Here is a 16,842-nt window from a genome sequence, read left to right as displayed (position 1 = left end):
AGGAAGAAGCAGGCTCCCAGCGGAGGAGCCTGATGTGGGGCTCGATCCCAGAACGCCGGGATCACGCCCTGAGCCGAAGGCAGACGCTTAACCGCTGCACCACCCAGGCGCCCCACCCTGAGAGTTTTAGAATCTGTTACGGAGTTCCCACTTCTGTTACATTCAAAAGCATGGGCCCAGCTTCTCTTGTGTGAACAAGGAAATTGTCTTCATGTGCTCATTCTCTGCGTTCTTGCTTTGTCTGTGCCACTCTCTTCAACCCCCGCGTACACGTAAACATCGTATGTTGTACGCGCACACTTATTCTTGTGCGTGCACACTCTCACACGCACACATTTTCACAGGACTTTTTTCTGGTGTCTGTCAAGACTGAGTACTTGAAACGGTGGAGCACGTACTAAAAAGAGGTCCTGGCTGAGGGTGACAACTTCCAGGACAGTGAATCACAGTGTAGACAGCCCTAGCTTTAAGAACATTCCGTTTAATTAATAGTTCAGATGTAGCTGATAGGGCATGAGAATGGTTCTTTAGTGTCCACTTGCCCTTCAGCTGGACTTGCTGAATTTGTCTTATGACTGAAAGAGAAAGAAAGGAGCAGTTAGAGCCTTACCTGGGATTCTTTCTCTAGCTTTTAATGTTCACTTACTAGTACTGTCCCAGTATTATTTTTTTAAACCACACCCAATGCGGGAATATTATTCTTGGTAGTAGCATTTAAAACCCTTAGGAAACTTTAAAGAAATTCCCTATTGGTCATAAAAGAGGAGAAAAATCCTTGGATAGCTTGGAAGCTGTATGTAGTGTCAGCAGACTACTATGAAATAGATTAATTCCGAGATCCTTTGGCAAAAAAAAAAGAGAGCAGATGAATGAGATCATGCCCCACTTGCCCATAACCACTCTCACCCTTCTGGAGCAAGTACTGATCCTACTTGACTGGGGAGGAGGAAGAAGACAAATATTGGCTGGATTCTTCACATCCAAAGTTGGCCCTGAAAATGCATTTTTCATAGAAACATTGTTACACATTTTGGTGAGATCTCAGTAGTGCTATTATTGGTATTGTACAAACAAACAAATTAATTGATTAATTCTGTGTTGAAAAGACAGACTGCCCTGAAAACCCTACCATTGCATTTAATTTTATTTTAGAGAGGTGAACTTTTGAAACTTGGTCCTTTGGAAACTAGGAATTGTTTTTAATGGTCTCCAGGAAAGAGGGTTGATGTAAACTATCTGGATCCCCATTCTACATGGAAAAAAGAGGCCCACTTGGCCTCTGCCACTCTTCTCCCCTTTCACCAGATATACTGACAGTTATTTCCACTTAGCCCCAAGCTTTTTATAAGAATGAACGGGATTGATAGATTGTTCAGCAGGGAGAAAAACAATGTCTTTGATCTGGATAAAAGAAGACAATTTAAAAGCAGAAAGAATGAAGAGCCCCTGACATCAATGATAACGACATCATAATTGCCTAAATCTTTTTTTTTTTTTTTTTTTTTTTGCCATCAGTTGGGCAGGTTACGACGTATATGGAATAAGGTGTGTGTGAAACCAAGTGCTTGCTTATATTTTGGAATGCTAGAGAAACATGGCAGTTTTCTATTTAGTTGCTTTTACTACTGGAATAAGGATTAGAAATTACATAGCTTTTGGGAATTTGCCAGTCTGGGTCATAGGTGAGCAACAAATCAGGCTTTTAGTAATCTCTCTCTGACAGGTAAAGTTTCATACTTAAGAACACCAAATAATGTAAATCATGGGTATATTTGGGAAAGTAGCAAAATAATTTCTGTCCCCAGAAAGCTTAATTAACGAGACCAGAATCTCAAGTCAGATGTAAAAAAACAAAGAATGAAACAAAACTTGACTTGGGTTTTGCCTTGCCTGTGCTATTATCTAATGTGGGTCTGATTATATCCAGGAATAAAATATCATTTAGTTACGGTTGTTCTCAGATGCAACTTCTTGATAAACGGTGCTCAGCTCCACAGTCTCCATCCAGGAGTGTCTCTGCCTGTCTTGCTCCTGGGCAGTCCATCAGGCGTGGGTGGCATTCATTTGAGCCAGGAAGAATTCTTAGCTTAGAGATAATACTGATGTACATATCCAGCCAGGACCAGGATGGAAGGAGCTTCGGACTGTTGATGTAAATGAACGTTGGGAAACCAAGTAGAATGAGAAATCCGCCAGATCTCAGAAGCAGCCACCTGTGTTAGTGTAAGGGATGGGGGCAGGGATGAAGGAGTATAGAAATGAAAAGTGAAATCACCAGGAAATAAAATCAAAAAACTGTAAGGCCTGACCATTATTCCAGCAGCTCGGGGTCAGGAAAAGACAGGCTCTTCTCTGTCCAGTGGCTTCTTTCTCTGTAACCTCACACCCTCCGCTTGCCCTCTGTGACCAGTGCTTATAGAGCAATCCAGGCAAATGTTAGTAGTTCCCAGCGTAGTCGTACGTGTCACTCTGCTCCTCTGTTCTACTTTCTCAGCTAAATTTGGTTGATTTTACTAACTCTGTTTTGCCCTATTGAAAAATTGGGTGCTTATCCCATCTAGGTAGGGTGCCCTGTTCAAAAGGCATCTATGTCCCAATAGCTGGGAGAAGAGACCCAAGAAATGGTAGAGAGGCTCAGGACTAAAGATCTGTGGGTGTTAAGGATTCGAGTTTCATGTTTAAGTAACAACTACACATTGCTTTAGATCTTTGTATTCCTAACTATAGTGCGATCTCGGGAAGGTAGGTTCTGGGAGGATATCTTTGAGTTAAGAAATCAGATAGTTAGAAGATGTGTTCATTGATTTGGGAACCTGAGGCAATTAGAATCTCCAGAATTCAGTGCCGTTTTTTATCATCTGTAAATATGCTTTTACGGCTGGCCCCAAAAACCAGAACTACAATTGTCTAATAAATAAGATTGGGACTACGGGGACCCATTGTGGAAGATTTAGATTTCAAAGTCATTTCTAGAGAGTTTTCTTGCTGAGGGAAGATGCTAAGTAAAAGTCTGGCAAGTAGCTACAAGTTCTATATATCTAGTTTTGGAGTTTCAGTCCTCGAGAAGGCTGTAGACTTGCACTGTCCATTCCCTCAAGCAGCTGACAATACCTTCTTTTGCCTTCACTCGTGACAGGACAGACTTCTGTTAGGGTTGTCATAGAACCTTCTCTTTTGTAAATCCTCAGGTGGCCAGGACCATGTCGTTATGGGTTTAACGAACTTAGGGTCCTCGTTAGCATCGTGCCACCCGTACCTAAGCTCTGCTGCCCTTGCCCTTCTTCCCCCTTCAAGCTAGCCTTTCCTTCTTGAGCCTCCGCATAACTGATGAGACAACCCAGAGGAGAGTGAGATATAGAGGAAACATTCAGAATTTTGATTCACATCAGTGTGATAACACTCATCTCTTACTCCCATTTCTGAAGCCAGTCACTGGGTGTGTGTCTTGTCCCTNCACGAGGAGTTTAGATGGAAAGTACGGTGACTGAGGCTGTAGCACCACTTCTGTGTTGGTATTTTCTTCATCCTAGGATTTGAATCCCCTGGGTGAATTGGGACAGACCTAAGTTCCCTTGGAGTCCTTCATTCAGTGTAGAAAAAAAGTTTTAACTTTTCTATGAACCTTTGCTGTTGAAATACCTTAATTTTTTCTTTTCTTGTCTAGTGAGCCAGACCGAGGAAGGCTGACTCCCTCCCCAGACATCATTGTTTTATCTGATAATGAGGCTTCTAGTCCCCGTTCCAGCTCCCGAATGGAGGAAAGACTCAAAGCAGCCAACCTAGAGATGTTTAAGGTAAAAATAAAAAACAGAAGAAAGAAAAAATAATTTCTTTCTTCATTTTTTGCTCCTCCTATTTTCTTCAGTTCTTTAAGAGTCCCAGTTCTGTGTTTTTATAGTTTAGTTTTTTGGGTTTTTTTTTAAGATTTTATTTATTTATTTGACAGAGACAGCCAGCGAGAGAGGGAACACAGGCAGGGGGAGTGGGAGAGGAAGAAGCAGGCTCATAGCGGAGGAGCCTGATGTGGGGCTCGATCCCAGAACGCCAGGATCACACCCTGAGCCGAAGGCAGACGCCCAACGACTGCGCCACCCAGGCACCCCTATAGTTTACTTTTTTAATCTAAATAATTACCCGTTGATGAAACTTTTTATACATGATTCTCAACCCCAAGGCCAATCCCTTGTAACTTTTTAATTTTCAAAAATTTTTTAAAGATTTTATCTTATGTTGTTTTTTAAAGATTTATCTATTTTTATTTGAGAGAGAGCACAAGCAGGGGAAGGGGCAGAGGGAGAGGGAGAATCTCAAGCACAAACTCCCCACTAAGTGCAGAACCCAGCACGGGCTCCATCTCACGACCCCGAGATCATGACTTGAGCTGAAATCAACAAACACTCAACCAACTGAGCCACCCAGACACCCCAAAAGATGTTTGTTTGTTCGTTTGTTTTTTTAAGATTTTTTTTTAACTTGAGAGAGCATAAGTGGGAGGGAGGGGCAGAGGGAGAGGGAGAAGCAGGCTTCCTGCTGNNNNTGAGCAAGGAGCCCGATGTGGGATTAGATCCCAGAACCCTGAGATCATGACCCGAGCTGAAGGCAGACGCCTAACTGACTGAGCCCCCCAGTTACCCGTAAAGATTTTAGTTTTAAGTAACCTCTACACCCAACATGGGGCTCGAACCTACAATCCCAAGATAAAGAGTAACACACCACCGACCTGCTGAGCCAGCCAGGTGCTCCAAAGGCATGCCCTTTTACAGGGAATTATTAGAACTGAGTGAAGAAGAAAGTTTGACAGAGCATATTCAGTGTAACTTATCTTTGGAAAATATGAAAACAAAACATCATAAGTCACATAAACTCTTGGCTGGAACCACTCTATCCTGGTTCTCATAATATGGAGGGATTCCTAAATTTTTATGTATTTCTAGAAGAAACTTGGGTTAAAAAGATCCAGAAACATTGTTTTAAAGGAAAGCAGTGTCTCCCTATGGCCATTCTTCTATTTTGTCAGACGTATGGTTATGATTTATGTGTGGTCTCTCCTTTCATTCTGTAAGCATTTTTTTGAGTACCTGCTGAATCCAAGCAGTGTGCTGGACTCCAGGGACACAAAGATAGCAGTCCCAGTGCTACTTCTGCCTGGTGTGGAAGATGGTTTCCGACTGGGAAGAAGAGACCGTCTTGCAGGAAGGGCCTCTGTCTGGGTGTCTGCTCACCTCGCTCACCCCCCCCCCCGTCTCCTTAGGGGAAAGGCATGGAGGAGCGGCAGCAGCTCATCAAGCAGCTGAGGGACGAGCTGCGACTGGAGGAAGCCCGACTGGTGCTGTTAAAGAAACTGAGGCAGAGCCAGCTACAGAAAGAGAATGTGGTCCAGAAGGTATTATGCCCTGGAAATAGGGGTCTGGGTTTGAGAATGGACTCCCCCAGGTAGGTTCAGTTGGGTGGCCCATTCTTCTCTGGTTCCATAGTTTTTAGTTTCTAAGAAGAGTGATTTTTTTTTTTTTTTTTTTTTAATCTTAGGCTTTAGTCAAGAAAGTCTTCATTCCATTTTTCTCATTTTTCCTTCTGGTCACAGAAGCTTCACCCCAACAAGGAATTTTAAAAGTCTGGGAGTTTACCAGATTTCTGCCTCCGTTTCATTGTCTCTTGTCTCTCTCAGACCCCAGTTGTACAGAATGCAGCATCCATCGTTCAGCCATCTCCTGCCCATGGGGGACAGCAGGGCCTGTCTAAGCTTCCCTCCCGGCCTGGGGCCCAAGGGGTTGAACCGCAGAGTCTGAGAACATTACAGGTATGTGTCCGACCTTGGGGTCTTTGTGTCGGAGAGCCCTATCTATCCCACCTCTGGTTTGGGACTTCCTGTGGCGATTACAGAAGAACCTGGCCATGGTAGGGGTGCTGTTCCTCAGTCCTGGGTCCCTGCTGACGTGACTTGGTGTGTGGTACTAGGTGGCATAGTAGGGTGAATAATCCTCGTTTTCCCATTGTGGTTTTTCTTATCTGGACGTTTGTAGCTTAGCCCTTTTCCATCTAGGGTTAGATAGCTTATACCAAGAAAAACCAGGGAATTCCTACCATGAATCAGGATTTACATTGATGGTACATTTATTCCGTATATCATTACACAAAATTACCAACTCTTTGTTTCCACTCAGCTGTGCATTACAGACAGCGTTACCTCGTTAACATTTTGGTGGGGCATTTTAACCACCTAGGACTACTTCTTTTCCTCTTCTCCCCCCTTCAGGGTCACAGTGTCATCCGTTCAGCGACCAATACCACTCTCCCACATATGTTGATGTCTCAACGTGTTATTGCACCAAACCCAGCCCAGCTACAGGGTCAGCGGGGCCCGCCCAAGCCTGGCCTTGTACGCACCACAACACCCAACATGAATCCTGCCATCAACTACCAACCGGTAAGAGAGCCCTAATGTGGAAACAGAGAAGTCTTTTATTGCTTTCCCTGTTGAAAGGACCACAGAATTTAGGTTTTGGACATGGAGAAGCTGTAGGGCAACCCAGGGTAGTTTTGGTGGAGCTTGGATTGACAGCAGGCCTGAAAGTGGTAGCACAGGGGAATTCCCTGAGGACAGGAGTGACAAAGGGAGGCCCCAGCGAGCCTGACACCTGCCTGGAAGAAAGCAGGGCCCTGGTGAAGAGGACGCATAAGGACAAGGGACAGAGAGCATCCCCTTGTTTTCCTCTCAGCAGTTGTCAGTCCTAGCCACTACCATTCTCCTTTCCTGTGTGCTGGAGATCTTTTTCATTGAAGTTGGACACCTCTTATCTTTTCCTGAGTTTCGGGAAAGCTAAGCAGTACAGACTAGGCTCAGATAGTGTTTTCTGCCATGAAAGCAAGACTTGGTCCTTGCTCCCACGTCCCGTCACTGACCCCTGTGCTCCCTGCATTCCAGCAGTCGAGTTCTTCTGTTCCCTGCCAGCGCACAGCATCCTCCGCCATCTATATGAACCTTGCCTCCCACATCCAGCCAGGGGCCGTGAACAGGGTGTCCTCACCACTTCCTAGCCCCAGCGCCATGACCGATGCTGCCAATTCCCAGGCCGCAGCCAAGTTGGCTCTTCGCAAACAGCTGGAAAAGACGCTCCTGGAGATTCCACCCCCTAAGCCTCCTGCCCCCTTGCTTCACTTCCTGCCTAGTGCAGCCAATAGCGAGTTCATCTACATGGTGGGCTTGGAAGAAGTCGTGCAGAGTGTCATCGACAGCCAAGGTGAGGCTCCTTCCTCCGGTCAGTCTTTTATCTAACCAAGAGGCTGCCGAGCCTGATGGACGTGGGCCGGAGATCACAGGGTACTGGGTCCTGTCAAGGACCCTCTCCTTACTCTTGCCAGACCGCCTCGCGGTCGCTACTCAGAGGCTGTTTGGGAGCAGTATTATCAGAGACGCTTTTTGTGTGTGTGTGTGTAGCGTGGGCTTCATTTTTTTTATTGTATTTTGTGTGTATCGTATATTTCTTGCGGTATATTGTTTAGTTCTTTTCAGCAGTCCCTAGCATGATGTATGCATAAGCTGATGACTAGAACACTTACTTTTAATGTCCACGTTTGTGTGGCCTTGTGCTACAGTGTTATGTTCAGTTTGAGTACTTACGGTCGAGAAAGTAGATTTACTGACCACATAAAAGCTGTGAACCAGCACTGAACCAGGCTGTGAAGTATTAACACTAACAGAAGTTACTAAGCCTGAACTTCCAAACATATGGACCTTGGGGGAACACCGGACAGTAGAGGAAAGTGCCTGAAGACTCAGTATTGGCTCTAAACAGATCACAAAGTGAGCGGTTCAGACACTGATAACTAAAGATTGTAAATGTCTGTGCCGGGGACAAGTGCAGTCCGATGTAAAAAGATGCTGTGAAGGAAAAGTGGTGGCGGAATTGGATGGAGTCGGCTATGCTCCAAATGAAACATGTTTCCGTCCCACTGGACGAGGACGTCAGGGAGCCTGGGTTCTTGGGCCGGCTTTGTCCTGCACGGCCATGCTTCTGAGACTTGGCTTCCTTGTCTGTTAATGGGTGGTGCGCTCTGATTTCCCTAAGGTGACGTTGTTACAGTCGAATGAAATAAAAGTATTTTCTAAATTGTAGAGTCTCCTTCTTACTTCAGCAGAATAACCTTCCGAAAAATTGATTTGGTGAAGAAACGGGAGGTGGGGAAATACAAAAGCCCTGATTATTCTTTTTGTTGGCATCTAGGCAAGAGCTGTGCCTCACTCCTGCGGGTCGAACCCTTTGTTTGTGCCCAGTGCCGCACAGACTTCACCCCGCACTGGAAGCAGGAGAAGAACGGTAAGATTCTGTGTGAGCAATGTATGACCTCCAACCAGAAGAAGGCTCTAAAGGCTGAACACACCAACCGGCTGAAAAATGCTTTTGTCAAAGCACTACAGCAGGAGCAGGTATGAACTTGACTCCTCACCGGCCACCTCCGTAGGTTGGTGTTCCCAGAAGGTAGCTCCTTCTAGTTTAGAGGAGTGGTCTTTGTGATCCCCACAGTCCTGACGACCTGGGCTCCCGGAATCTCAAGGCCTGGGTTCCCTGTCCCTTACCGTTCTGTCTTCCCATTTCCATTTGACTGTCTCTGGTTGGACAAGAGCGTAACGACAGAGTGGTCCAGGGTGGGAGGGACAGGAGGCTGAGACGTGGCTTTCCCTCCTTAGTGGCGCCAAAGAAATCCCTCCATTCACTAAACTTCATTTCCTCTTCAAACAAATAGATTTTGGTGGGAGGGATTTATACCTGAACCTCTTTGAGAGAGAGAATCTCTATAGTCCGTGTTTGGCAAGGGAGTGACAGTGGAGAGAGTGGACTGTGACATGGCCCAGGGGAGAGGAGTGGCGGGGAGTGAGTGGACGTGCCTTGTAGTGTTAACGGAGTCAGAACATCTGGGAGAGGGAAAGATGTGTTGGGAAGCTCAGCTCCTTCCCCTCTATCCCGTCTCTACCCCACCACCCATCAGACCCCTTTGGGTAGCATCGTGGATCTTCTGGAAAATGGGTAAACAAGAGTCAAAACTAAAACCTTGGTAAACTTGTCAGCGTTCCCCAGTCAGCCGGTTGCCACCACCCAGACCTCTCCTGCCAGCTTCTGAGCGCCAGCTTTCCTGGACAGACGGATCCCCTAATCAGTGAAGCAGTGTTGGCTGCTTGTGCCCGGAGATCTTAGTGCATCTACCCCACCCAACTCTTGCCTTTTCCGTATCCCTCCTACTTGCCGCGAGCATTAGAGATAAGAAGACCTCTAGGTTTTCTGGGTAGGAAATTGAGTACTGTCCCGCCAAGTTGACCTGATGACTCCCGACAGGAAATTGAACAGCGACTCCAGCAGCAGGCAGCCCTCTCCCCCACTGCGGCTCCAGCCGTGTCCAGTGTCAGTAAACAAGACACCATAATGAGACATCATACGCTTCGGCAGGTGAGGTTCTCTGGGAGGGCTTGTCAGCCGTTGATCCCATCTTATCCTTCCTCGGTGGGAAGTCATTCTGCTCTTCTGTGCTCCCATACCCTTAACCTCCCCGTATCCCTTCCGTGGCGGCAACGTGGTGACCCACGTCTGCTCACCGTTGCAGGCTCCACAGCCCCAGAGCAGCCTCCAGCGTGGCATACCCACCTCTGCCCGTTCCATGCTTTCCAACTTTGCACAGGCGCCCCAGCTGTCTGTGCCAGGTGGCCTCCTCGGGATGCCAGGTAAGAAGGGCTGATGGGACCAGCTGGTTAGGATGCAGCTCCGTGGGTGAAGAGTTTATTCTTCTGTTTCTGCTCTCTCCTTAGGCCCCTCTCCCTTCACACTGTTATTTGGCAAGTGTTGGCTAAATTCATAACACATGCACAGGACACTAGGGTTTTGGTAGTGAGAGCGGCACAGTCCTGCCGTTACCGGTTCGCTGTCTGGTGCGCCCTGTTGGTGGGCGTATGGTTGCCGATCTCTTGACGAGAGGGGCAGGGTGCTTGTTTGAATGACGGGGGATGCTTCTGCCCAGTCGGCAGCCCCAAACCCAGAGCAGATTCCGTGAGTGCATCTCTCTGCCTTGGTTAATCCCCTCTCACCACTGGTTCCTCTGACTCTCCCAGCCCGTCAAGACCATGCTTGTTATATTCCTGGTAGGACCAAAGTGTCAAGAAGACCTCGTTCCCTAAAGCTGGGGTGTGTGGGGGGCAGTTGGCTGCTGACATAAAGCTTGACCGAGTCCCGACAGGTGCAGACGGCCCTGCTGCCTCCTCCCAGCTCAGCTCCACACCCCCGCTGGCGCAGTGCAGAAGGTGTCGCCGCCTCTTCTAATGCCCGCCCCCCATCCCCCACTTTTGTCTCCTGGGTCCAGGTGTCAACATCGCATACTTGAACACCGGCATTGGAGGACACAAAGCTCCCAGTTTGGCAGACCGACAGCGGGAGTACCTTTTAGACATGATCCCTCCCCGGTCTATAGCGCAGTCCATCAGCGGGCAGAAATAACGCCTGTCCACTCGTACTGCCCCAGCCTCGAACCCTTTACCCCTCCTCTCCCATTGCCCCCAACTTCCGTCGCATGCAGTGCCTGTACTGGTGCCTACCATACACGGAAAACAAAACCGAGAAACAGAGGACAAACCTAGAAATCAACAGGAAAACGCGCGCCTGCCCCGCCACCCCTTCTCTCACTGCTGCGGTCCTGCTGCTCTTGTCTTCTCTCCGGTTTCCATTCACAGTGAGGTGCTCTTCGCCTCTGGTAGAGGTCAGAGTGAGGTCCTGGGGAGACATCTAAGCCCTCTGACATGTGTTTCTGAAGTTTTTATGCTATAATTATTGTCATTTTTAATGATGTTGTGTGTCCTCCCTTTGTTCAGTGGACAGTTAAACCTTTTTCTTTTCCCTCAATATTTTTCTTTTTCTCTTTTCTTTTGCCTTTTTCTTTTTTTAAACACAGATGACATTCAGATAAATGACAGGAGCATTGCAGGGGGTTCCCCAAAGGGACATGACTGGGAGTGTTGGGGGCAGAAGTTTTTAATGCACTTAATGTGGGGGGGGGGCATGAAACAGAGGACGTCAGCCCTGGGTATCTGTGGCCTGGACAGTCTGGGTGGCAGTGTTCGTACTGAAGTTGGGCTCTAAGAATGAGGGGAAAGAGCCTGGAGGGAGAAGCTTTAACCCACAGAAAAGGGGATGAGGGACATGAGGGCGAACGTAGTGTTCAGCCAAGAGGGATGGAGGCCGGTCTTGGCCTCCGGGTGCTCTCCTGGTCCCCGTGGAGATGGAAGTCTTTTCCAGGTCAACTGGCCCAAAATTATTTCATCTTATTTTCTTTGTAAAATTCTGCCCCCCCCTTTTTAATCCTGATCGGCTCCTGGCAAGAGGGAAGCACAGCCCCATCTGTAATGTGGCTGTTCCAGCCCAAGTTAGCCTGTGTCCTAGAAGTTGGGCCGGGCATGGTGAGGGAGACAGAGGAGGGAAGAGATATAGACTGGGGGTGGTGGGGAAGAAGGGCTTTCTCTCCCAGCAGCTGAGACCCCATCCGTCTTTCCGTCCACCCTCAGTGCCGGGAGCAGAGGGCAGGGAGGCCTGAGCAGCCCAGAGTCCTGCCCCCAGCCTCCTGCACGAAGTGGTGCACCAACTGCTCGGAGCCAGACAGCTCTTGTCAGGACCGGCTCTGGACCTCTGTGCAAAGTAGCTGTTGCCTCCCCACCCCCACCCCCCGAACCCTATTAGTTTTCCTTTTGTGGTGTTTTCAGCTTTTTCTTAAGCGCTACTAATGTAGAGAATGAACTGAATTGTGCAATGTTGCTGTTCTGAGGTCAGGGGAGGTTCGCATCCCATCTGCCCACACCTGGGGGCAGGGGGTGGGGACCAGGCTGGTTTTGAGGTAAGGGGAGCCCCTTCAAGGCGGGGGTTTGTGCTCTCCTGTAGTGTTCGCTCTCCTGCCTCTGCAGCCCTAGAAGCTGCCAGAGTGCGAGGACGGGGGAGGGTTACTCAGAGCAGAGAGGTGTGAAGACTGGAGTTTAGCATTTTGCCCTTGAAAGCCACCTGGAAAAATTCCCCCACTTTTATTTTAAGAAATTAAATAATTCTTTTATAGTAAGAAGGCACTTTTAAAATGAATACACACACACAAACTGCACACCTTCCCCATAAAGTTTGGGGGTTGGGGTGGAGAAGGAGTTGGGATCAGGCTCAGTGCCCCCTCTCCCATACCCCAGAGCCCCTGCGGGTTACGATACTGGCCCTACGGGCCTCCCTCGGTTTTTTCTTTCCTCCCTTCCCCCAAATTCCTTGAGCACTTAGTAAAGGAGCAGAGGTAGAGCCTGTGTCTGGGCTCCCCCGGTGGTGAAGTGATCGAAGCTGGATGCTAGTGACAGATAGTGATGGGGCTGCTTGGGGTATTTTTCAGGGGGCATGTGGTACCCCTGACTGTAAGTGATGGGAGAGGGAGGGGGGTTATGAAACTGGGTCTGGGGTTATTTTAAAATTATATATATATATATAAAGATATATTCTTACATCTTTTCTTTGCCCTCTGTGCTTTGAAAGCACTGGATAAATCGTTTGGTTTTGCTTTTCTCTCTTACACGAAATTGGAAGCTCCCCCCCCACAAGTCATCTTGCCTTGTGGCATGTCTGTCTAGCCTCTTCCGCCCCGCCTGCCATGATGAAGTGCCATTTCTGTTATGTCTCCCCTCCCCCAGCTCGGAGGTGCCAGGTGCCCAAGTCTGTCACTTGAGATTAAAAGTAAGGAACAGAGAATGTGCAATACCGTTTGGTTGGGGGCCATCCCTGCCCTGAGCTGAGCCTCCTCCCTGGGAGCCAGGCCACCTTTGAATGGGGTTTGGAAGTAGGATGTGTAGATGAGAGGGGAGTGATGGGGAAGGAAAGCCCAGCCGAGTGCCTGCCAGGGTGCTGAGGCGATGGGGGAGGACGGGGGGGAGCCTTCCCTGCTTCTGTCCCCTCAGGCTCAGTTGCATAGAGGCTGCTTGTTGACTAGTATAGCTCTGTGACCCTTTGCTCAATCGCTGAGGTTTGATTTCTTACCCCTCCTCCCCATTTTCATACCCTTCCGTGGGATTAGTGATGGGGGTGAGTTTTCCTTAATCATGGTGAAGTATTAGCCTTCCACGTCCTCCCTTGCTCCCCACCCCCATCCTTCTGTCTTCCTTATTTTTCTAGTTTTTCATCACTGATCACCTTGTGTCCCTCCGAGTCTCTCGTTGCTTTCCATCCCCAGGCTGGGCCCCTAGACACTAAACCTCATGCCTAAAGATAGGAGGAAAGATGGTCTGTTCAGAGTTATCCTGTCCCCCAGAGCTCTGAAGCTCAGGGGACGACTAGAGTGAGGATCCCCCTGGTTCTTCCTGGCTTCCTCCGTATCCAGAGGCTCTCCACGTAGTCGTTGGTGGACAGTGGCTTGCTCTCCAGACACCCGGAACGGGTAGATGAGCAGGAAAGCTTGGGTAAAGCTGAGGGACAGAGGTCCTCATTTGTCAATTTTTTTTTTAATTTTTAATGTTCATTTTCTGTTTTTGTCATTTGACCACAGCATCTGGACTTTCTCCATCCCTGGAATAGGTATTTTTCCACATTTTTGGATGTATGTATGGTAGACGATTTTTTTTAAGACACAAAGATAAATGTTTTCCTGCTTTGGTTACCTTTCCTTTCCCCTTTAAAAGGACTTAGCTATAGAGCCGCTTTGTAAAGATGCTTCTTGGTATTTTACTTTTGTCCCTTTCCCCAAGCACCCCTTCCCCCTAACCCTCCTCTCCACACCACACCCCACCCCACCTGGCCCTAGGCTCCCCTGCCCTCCAACAAGACCTTCATTAGCTTATGATACTTGCTGCCGAGATGTTATAACAAGGACTCATTCGTGTATATAAGCTATTTCTTGATCCATTTAAAAGGAATTGTACATTGTGTAGAAAAAAAAAAACTGAAAAAGAGAAAAAAAAAGCCCTCGCCATGGATATTGTGAAACTGTGTTATGTCATTTTGTAATGTGCCCGTTTGTGTATGATCCGTGCAAAAGGGTTTCTGGGGAAGGGGCGGGGGTAGGGAGGCAGGGCTGTGGAGGGTGGGGCGGGGAGTGGGCCGGGCCCAGCACACTGAGACTGGCAGCTGCTCCAACCCCATCCCTCCTTAGAGATGCCACCTCCCCCACCACCCACCCCTAATTTGTGCCTTGCCTCCCCGCCCTGGAGTAGTCCTCCGGGTCACCAGCACTGCCTTGGCAGAGCCCACTCCCTACCCTAACCTGCCCACCCTCCCTACACCCCAGCATTAGGTGGACCCTGTGGGGAAGTGCTGGGGGTCGGGAGGTAGCCGAGGAATGGGGCAGTTCCCGGGGGCATTGAAACCAAGTATTATTATGAATTGTAACTGTATTTGCACTGTTTTTTTTCCTCTGATTGCATCAGCATATATACAATATACCTATATAACAAAATTCAGTGTCAAGCTTTCTTATGCAAGGGATTTCCCCCACCCCACCCCCCAAAAAGAACCTAGTTCCATGGGTCTTTGAGAGTAGATTATCAAGGGATGATGGAAAGAAAGGATTTTAACGAGTCCTCCTAAGAAAGCCTCATTTACGGAGCCACATGCATCTGCACGGTTTCTGGCTTCCTAAATTGGGGTGAGGCGGGCCACTGTGAAAGCTAGGGTTCCTCGTCTGGGCTGTAGAGAGTGGAGCGCCATAGCACACGGGGTGGGGTGGCAGCACCTGTCTGGAGACCTGGGGTCTGGCCCCAGGCTTTCCCACTAACTTGCTGTGTGACCTTTGGTAGAGTTCGATCTCCGGGTCTCAGTTTTCTTTTGTGTGAAGTGACCGGGGAGATCATCTGACCACCAAATGTGAAACCCTACCGTATGCTTCCTTCCTCACCTGCAGAACAACAGCTTGAGGTGGGGAAGGTGCGGGGCTGAGATGCAGGGAGGACCCCTCCGTGTTGAGGTGGCAGTGTGTGTGACGGCGCCCGTGAGGGCTGCCCGGCCCCCGCCATTCCTTTGGTTCTGGGAAAGGCGGCAGAGTGATGTCTAGACATCAGGAGACCTGTGACAGCTTTGCCCTCAGGCCCTCAACCCCGTCACAAGCAGCCACAGGGCCCTGGGGTGCTCTCGCGGTGGCACCGGGCCGGTGGTCCAGTCACGCACCTTCCGTGAGCTGCAGGGTGCGGAGCTTGCCCATCTTCCCGGTGACAGCGCAGCAGAGCTCAGGCGCGCCCGGCTCCCGTCTCCTTCAGAGCTCCTGTGAGCCCTTGCAGGCGGCTCCCCGCAGCCTGGGCTGAGGCTCCCGCACTCCGGGCTCCTTCCTGGCCGGGGAAGCCTGGGGAGCATCTGGGAAGGTGGCTGAGGCCTGGCGAAGGTTGGGGCAGAGCGGGGTTGGGGCGGGGAGTGGGGCTGGGGCGGGATGGGCCTCTCTGAACGGGGGTGGGGGGGGCAAGACCCTTTTGCACAGGCTCTAAGTTTCCTTTTTTTAACTCATTCTGATTTTCTGCATTGTGTTTGGAAATTAAAATGAAAAAAACTAAGACCAACAGAAACTGGTTTTCAAAAAGGCAAATACACTCCCATCTGTTTCAGATGCTGCTGAGCATTTCAGCAGTAACAGATTCAAATAATAAGCTAATTTTTGGAGAAAGGATTAAAAGAAAAAAAACTTTGTAATATTTATCACTTGCAAGCTATGTTTAATAAAGAAAGGAATGGTTTCTAAACTTTGCTGTGGCTCATGCTTTAGTTGCGCTGGTATGGGGGCGGCAGTTTGGTGGGGGAGTCCAGGGGTGATCGGGAGAGGAGCTCTGCCCGTGCTCCCTGCAGGCATGGTGCAGCTCTGGGGTCCCCTTTGCTTCCGCCGCATGGTTCCACCTTCACGCGGAGCCGGTGTTCTAGAAGCCACCGACCTGAGGACCGAGGGTCAGTCGACCGTATCAGGAAGGAGGCCGGGTCCCCAGCTGTCCTTGGCCCTTCTCATCATATTGCTCTGGTCTGTCCTAGTCACTGAACCCTCTGTAATGTGGTTTCCCCAGGTGGCGGCCTTAGCGCCCGCACTGCCCTGCGGCGGTTCCTTCTTCAGCACCTGGCGTCCCGAGTTCTTCCGACCCAGAACATTAACCAGATCCTAATTTCTTTTTTCCATTTGGCTTTTTATTTCCAACAAAGCACTTTGGTCAGGTCCACCCAGAGGAGAGGATGTTGAAGTTTGGGGCTGTTTTTTTTGTTTTTTAACTATGCACTTTTTAAATTTAAATCCAGTTAATTAACATATCATGTATTATTAGCTTCAGAGGTAGAGAATTCAGTGATTCATCACTTACATACAACACCCAGTGCTCATCACATCCCGTGCCCTCCTTAATGCCCGTCACCCGGTTACGCCGTCCCCCGCCCCCTCCCCTCCAGCAACCCTGTTTGGTTGCCTACAGTTGAGTCTCACAGTTTTTCTCCCTCCAAGTTCATCTTGTTTCATTTTTTTTTTTAAAGATTTTATTTATTTATTCGACAGAGATAGAGACAGCCAGCGAGAGAGGGAACACAAGCAGGGGGAGTGGGAGAGGAAGAAACAGGCTCATAGCAGAGGAGCCTGATGTGGGGCTCGATCCCACAACGCCGGGATCACGCCCTGAGCCGAAGGCAGACGCTTAACCGCTGTGCCACCCAGGCGCCCCTCGTCTTGTTTCATTTTTACCTCCCTTCTCCTATGATTCTCTGTTTTGTTTCTTAAATTCCACATCATACTCAACACCCAAAGAACAAATAACCCAGTCAAGAAATGGGCAGAAGTCCCTTAAAAAATTAAAAATTGAGCTACCCTATGATCCAGCCATTGCACTACTGGGTGCTTACCCCA

The 16,842-nt window shown here is 48.9% G+C and overlaps 1 protein-coding gene and 1 long non-coding RNA gene across 4 annotated transcripts in view; one reads left to right on the top strand and one right to left on the bottom strand.

Moving 5' to 3' along the window:
• GATAD2B (GATA zinc finger domain containing 2B) overlaps positions 1-15,709 on the top strand; it is an 89,229-nt gene extending 73,520 nt beyond the window's left edge. For both annotated transcript variants that reach the window (XM_040635678.1, XM_008696635.2), the window contains exons 3-11: positions 3,665-3,794; positions 5,252-5,383; positions 5,666-5,797; positions 6,254-6,424; positions 6,923-7,238; positions 8,223-8,425; positions 9,330-9,440; positions 9,595-9,712; positions 10,345-15,709. In XM_040635678.1, the coding sequence (XP_040491612.1) occupies positions 3,665-3,794; positions 5,252-5,383; positions 5,666-5,797; positions 6,254-6,424; positions 6,923-7,238; positions 8,223-8,425; positions 9,330-9,440; positions 9,595-9,712; positions 10,345-10,478 (1,447 nt within the window). In that variant the 3' untranslated portion in view covers positions 10,479-15,709. The remainder of the gene's footprint in view (positions 1-3,664; positions 3,795-5,251; positions 5,384-5,665; positions 5,798-6,253; positions 6,425-6,922; positions 7,239-8,222; positions 8,426-9,329; positions 9,441-9,594; positions 9,713-10,344) is intronic.
• LOC121103896 overlaps positions 24-16,842 on the bottom strand; it is a 21,683-nt gene continuing 4,864 nt past the window's right edge. The window contains exons 2-4 of one of the 2 annotated variants that reach the window (XR_005836184.1): positions 1,950-2,213; positions 907-992; positions 24-575 (exon numbers count right to left, since the gene is read on the bottom strand). This is a non-coding gene — a long non-coding RNA (uncharacterized LOC121103896). Of the gene's footprint in view, positions 576-906; positions 2,214-16,842 lie in introns of both variants that reach the window. The other variant, XR_005836183.1, reaches the window with a different exon arrangement.

The sequence above is a fragment of the Ursus maritimus genome, unplaced genomic scaffold (assembly GCF_017311325.1).
Source record: "Ursus maritimus isolate PB19 unplaced genomic scaffold, ASM1731132v1 scaffold_2, whole genome shotgun sequence".
NCBI lineage: Eukaryota > Metazoa > Chordata > Mammalia > Carnivora > Ursidae > Ursus > Ursus maritimus.
This window is presented reverse-complemented; position numbering and strand designations above follow the sequence as displayed.